The 5,654-nt window shown below is 37.4% G+C and overlaps 1 protein-coding gene across 1 annotated transcript; it reads right to left on the bottom strand.

Annotated features, from left to right (window-relative positions):
* Positions 1–2,410: 2,410 nt before the first annotated feature.
* Positions 2,411–3,991, bottom strand: LOC143870271 (metallothionein-like protein type 2). The gene is made up of 3 exons (XM_077376592.1): positions 3,824–3,991; positions 3,420–3,503; positions 2,411–2,750 (listed from the first exon to the last, which is right to left on the bottom strand). The coding sequence occupies exons 1-3, from the start codon at positions 3,886–3,888 to the stop codon at positions 2,660–2,662; spliced, it is 240 nt and encodes a 79-aa protein (XP_077232707.1). The 5' UTR covers positions 3,889–3,991; the 3' UTR covers positions 2,411–2,659.
* Between the last annotated feature and the right edge of the window lie 1,663 nt (positions 3,992–5,654).

Below are 5,654 nucleotides of genomic sequence, written 5' to 3'. Positions count from 1 at the left end.
TATGGTGTAGTTGTAGAAGGAGTTTCGGTCTCCACAAATGTGCTTGATAGCACCAGTATCAAGAACCCACTCCTTTGGATTTTCCACCAGATTTACCTCAGTCACAACTGCTGCAATTACATCCACCTCGGTTAGATTAACCTTGGCATTGGACGAACCAGTCTTTTGGTGTCGGCAATCCTTCTTGTAGTGTTCGGGTTTTCCACATTCAAAACAAACTCCTTTCTTCTTAGGTGCATTTTTTTTTGAAATTCTTTTCCTTCTTCGGTTTCAAATTTTTAGACCCATCATTTTTTGTTTCAACTATGTTTGCCTTAGATGTATACTCTTTGGCTTTCTGTTGCTTGTCCTTGAGTCTGTTTTTCTCTTCTATCTTAACCCGAACCACTACTTGATCTAAGGTCCATTCCTTTGTCTTGTGTTTCATTCCGATTTTAAAATCTTTCCAAGACAATGGCAATTTCTCAATGAGAGAACCAGCCACGAATGTATCAGGTAACTTCATACCTTCCTTAGCCAATTCTCCCACAAGTAACTGATATTCATCTATTTGAGCAGAAATAGGTTTTATATCATCCATAGCAAAATCCAGAAAATTTCCTATGACATATTTCCTATTACCAGCATCTTCTAAATCATACTTAGTTACCAAAGCATTCCAAAGATCAGCAGCATGTTCATAGGAATAGTAAACATTATATAATTCATTTGATAACCCATTCAAAAGATGATTTTTGCAGATGTAATCGGCACTATTCCAATTATCAAAATCAGCATCATCTTCATTATGTTTTGATTGAGTAAGAACAAAAACAGCCCCAATTTGTTATAAAGCAAAAAAGATTTATTGTTTCCACCGTTTATAATTCAATCCAGTAAAGCGTTCGATTTTGGAAATATTTGGAAAAGTGTTAAGGATTCTGTTCACAGCAGAAGTGCGAACTCCCGTATTTGGATTGGAATTCTCACCAGTGATGGGAAGAACAGAAGATGGGTTTGGATTATCAGAAGCCATAAGATCAGATCTATTTTTTTACGATTCTTACGATTGTTTTAGAATAATGGTCTGATCTGTGACTTAATCGAACCCGAGAATTGTTACTTGAAAGGAGAACTTTCTTCTGTTGGAAACCAGAAATGTAAATAAACCAGTACTTATCTCTTTTGTAGAAAAAACGTTTCTGGAAAACCCGATTAAGAAGAAGAAGGCTGAGTCGTGCCACTGGTCACTCTCCTTAAGAATCGTATCCGCCCCCTATCGGTGCAACCGGGATCCGCGAACAGATGCTCCAAGGTAAAACAACAAAAGTTGGCTCCAGTCCACGTGCACTCGCTGACTGGTCCACCCAGAACCACCTTGGAATAGTGCTCAAATACAGAAAGATCGGAGGAAGAAGATGATAAAAAACAGTACAGAAGTTGCCTTTAGAAATCAGAATTCGTGTACTTCAATCTGTTTTCCAAACGGTGTTGTTCTCTCCTTTTTATAGATGATGAGGAAGTGACCGTTAGAAGAAATTAATTACCACCATTAGTGTCTTAAACGTTTCTCTCCCAATAGTCACAAATATGACTGTTGGATATGAAACGGTTTGCACACTTATTAGGGGTGTCAATACCAAAACATGGGGAGATTAAAAAATTGATTTAAATTTAATGGGAAAAATTAAATATGATTTGGGCACTAAAAAAATACTTTAATTGTACCCAAACCTGGACCTCGGACCACGGCGAGACGAGGTGCGCGCGCGTGTGTTTTTTACACATGAGCTTGTGCTCTTCTAAAAGCCCAAGACCCAACAAATTCTAAAGGCCCTTGAAGGCCCAAGCCTTTCTCCAACTTTTCATCTTATATGGATGAGAAGAAATTTCTTCCAAAGCAATGTGGAACTATTAATTTACCTTTGGTTTAGAGAGCACAACATGCATACACACTCCAAGGTTTTGGATTCAAGTCCCCATTCAATCAAAATACATTTGCTTTCAAAATAAGAGGGGAAAACTTTAATTTGAATCTTTCCTTCAAATTTTAAACCCAAAGGAAAAGGCATATTTGACTTTTCAACTTAATTTTTCTTTTAAAATTTCTAATAATGTCTACGAGGTTCACAACCAAACACTATCCACCTCTATTCTACGAGGCAAATCCTAGGTAAAGTCAATGCATGTCTCCTCCCTCCCTGTTGACTACATACACCACTACTCCACGAGGAAAATACCTGCAACCAAACTGAGAAGAAAACATCTCCATTACATCATGCCAAAAACCAAAAATTGCATTTTAAGCCACACTTCATCACTAACCAAGAAATGACACCCATGTTAGTTTTTTTTTTACCATGTTAGTTTGTCCCATATAATTTTGATGACAGAAAGGAGCATTTTTCCAGAGACAAGGGTCAAATATTCATAGTAGAAAGGAGATATTTTCATTTTAAGTCCTCAAAAAAGACATGAACCCAACACAACATAGACATGATAGGAGGTTCTACCACTAATATCGCATACATAGAGCAGTACAATTGGTCATGGAAACTGGAGAGAATCCATGGCCAGTTATTGTCAACTTCAGATTCCTAGAAGTCCTAATACACTCCCAACACCAAACCCACAAACATAAGATTATTTATAAATATGCCCCTTTCTTTCAAGCTCTTTCTCATTTGCAGGTGCATGGGTCACAGGTGCAGTTGGATCCACACTTGCAGCCATTCTCGGATCCAGCAGTCATCTCAAAGCCCCCAAAGTGTCTGCACACAAATTAAAATAAAAAATATCAGTAAAATGCAAAATTGTCCTTTTACTGTAATAACATGCAAGTAAACCAAATTACCAAATTTTTACAAATATAAGAACCCTTTCTAGGGGTTTTGAACTTTTGATAATTTCCCCACAAATTTATCTACAGAAAAACTTTTATATGGTATATACCAATTTATTAAGTCTTCACAGAAATTCATCAACAAAGAAACTTGTATATAGTACCAATTTATATAAAAATTCCCAGTAATTTATCCCAAAAAAAAACTGTATATGGTAGTTAACAATTATTAAATTTCCTCAAAACTTATCAACAAAAAAATGCTATATATATAGTACCAACTTATTAAGAAGAAAGTAACTATCTACAAAGTTGGGTTTTTACTTTTTTCAAATATCCACAGAGAGAGAGAGAGAGAGAGAGAGGGGGGGGGAGGAGATTGTTTTCTTGGAAAACTTTTTCTCTCTCCACTTTAGAGGGAAATTATATGATTATGATTAATTTAGAGGGATATTATCGCCTTGTAAGTAAAAATTGAATATGTTGGTTCAAATTATCATTTTTAGGGTGTAAAAAACATTAGAAATATTTTTCCTTTCTAAATCTTTCCAGAAAAATCTTGGAATCCAAACAGGGCCTTTATGGAAAAACCATATACCCCTTCTGAGGAGCAACCCCAATAATCATGGTCTCAGTAGTAGTGCTTTCTCCAGAGAAGGACAAATCAGGATACATCTTGCATCTGCAAACCCACAAAAAAGGCCACAAAATATCAAGAAAAAACACATATTTCAGTATATTAAAATAGAAACAGGTAGAAAAAGACCCAAGTAAATATATTTATTGAGAAGGAAAAAAAAATCCTATTTTGTGGTGGGGTGAAGCATACTGAAGAGTACACATATAGAAACTAACAAAGTAGATCAACCATCAAACTATGGACAAAAAAAAAAAGAGGGGAGGAAAAACATGAATTTTGGAAAAGTTTTTCTTTTCCAAACTTTTTTATTTTTTATTAGTTTCTTTTCCAAACTTTTCAAGACAAACTAGAGAAAAATTTACCCTCCACAACCACTTCCACACTGGCAGCCAGATCCACAACCACAGTTTCCTCCACAGCAAGACATTTCCTTTTCTTTTCTTTCTACTTTCTTTCCCTCAGAAAATTAAATGGCAGAGAAAATGAAAATCACTTGAACTTGAAACAAACAACTGTCTTGAACGAGTTTTTTGACAAGCCATTAGTCACAATTTATAGGAAGTTGAGGAGAGAGAGTGTACACTATCCACCGTACACGTGTCATCGTCCTACACGTTGAAGGACTCCTGGTTCCCCACGTAGCTTTCGGTCCAGTCCAGACCAGGTGTCACAATCCGTCGTACACGTGTCATTTACGTACTGATAAAGTTAGAGTAAAATAGTCATTTCACATTCTTCCACATCAATAATTGGAGAAATTATATGATGTGTGGGCGTTTTATCCATTATTTTTCAAAAAGTACCGTAAAATAGTTTAATTTGGGGTCACAACTTAAATAGGTTGTGCCCAGAAAATCATTTTCATAGGGTGATCCTAACCCTCCGATCCATAGAGGTTTTCATAATGTGTCCTCCCGATCAGAGGGTTAGGATCATCATAGGGAAATTAATCTTTGGAGAACGTCCTACTTACATTCTGACCTGACAAATGAACGGTTTGGATCATCCAATGAAGTGGGCCGTACATTACTTTTTGAAAAATACTGGCCACACACCATAAAAAATCTCCAATAATTGAATAAGGTCTATACTTTGGCACACCTTGTGGTAAACTTCTGGAATGATTACAGGTGCAAATCGGATCGGGCTGGATTTGGGTTGAGGCCAACCCTAACACAACCCAAGATAGCATTCCCTCAACCCTAAAACAACCCAGCCCATCCTGAGTCTCCGGTTGAGGATGGTCAACCCTAAACCAACATGTGTCTAAATCTCTCAACCCTAACCCAAACCATCTGACCTGAAATTGGTCAGGCTAAGTTGGGTTGGGGTCGGATCACCTTGGGATAAACAGAAAAATACAATAACCCACAGAAAATCAAGATAAATTAGAGGATGGAGGTTGGGTTTGGGTCGGGTCGGGTTGCCAAGGCCTCAACCCGAGGAAATGCCAACCCAACTCGAGCCAAGATCGGGTTGAATCTGTCGCGTTCGGGTTGAGCCCGACCTATGCACCCGTAAGAATGATCATTCTTTTGGTTGATGAAAATCTTGATGGACGCCAGTGCCACAGGTACGGTGATAGATTGGATTTCATGGACATTGTTGGTCATCTCAAATCCTGTTTATTGACATTGGTCCCACCATAATCAGATGATTCTACACCCTTGATCGAGACTATGCCTATATGCATTGTAAACCATCCCTACCGTTAAGTCAGTGTACAAGCCCGTTAATCCAGATCGAATGTACAACAAGTAGCTAGTTTTGTCTTCTTGGATGCTCCAAAATAAAGAGAAATTTTATGATGAAGCAAGTGAGTTCTTTCTCTTTTCCACTGCCTATAACATAAAAGAGAGTTTGTGATCTAGGTTGGGCTCACTCATGAAATTAAGGTTCCATCTACAGTAATTTGAAAAAGTACATAGTGAAGGGAGGAGTTCCGATATCATTTACCGTCCTACTCAATTAAAGAGGAGGAATAGAGAGATAAGTCACTTAAAGAGACTAGAAAGGAATAATAATAAGGGATAATTACATTTACACCCCTCTAGTTTCTGACACATCCACTTCCACCTATATAGTTTAAAACGTGACAAATACACCCCTGTAGTTTCAATTTGTTTAAGGTTTGCCCCTTCAGCTGAAGGTTCATCCATAGATTAAAGGGTTATAGGATGATTCGATGGAGCT

The sequence above is a fragment of the Tasmannia lanceolata genome, unplaced genomic scaffold (assembly GCF_043159265.1).
Source record: "Tasmannia lanceolata isolate RefF3 unplaced genomic scaffold, GAP_Taslan_0.1 ptg000002l, whole genome shotgun sequence".
NCBI classification, from domain to species: Eukaryota; Viridiplantae; Streptophyta; class Magnoliopsida; order Canellales; family Winteraceae; genus Tasmannia; species Tasmannia lanceolata.
The sequence above is the reverse complement of the archived record's forward strand: the minus strand, read 5'-3'. Positions and strand labels throughout refer to the sequence as shown.

Coding starts and splice junctions, on each gene's coding strand:
- LOC143870271 (XM_077376592.1), bottom strand. CDS start 3,888: ATGTCTTGCTGTGGAGGAAACTGTGGTTGTGGATCTGGCTGCCAGTGT. Junction 3,504..3,823: donor TGTGGAAGTGGTTGTGGAGG/GTAAATTTTTCT, acceptor GTGGGTTTGCAG/ATGCAAGATGTATCCTGATT. Junction 2,751..3,419: donor GGGGTTGCTCCTCAGAAGGG/GTATATGGTTTT, acceptor ATTTGTGTGCAG/ACACTTTGGGGGCTTTGAGA.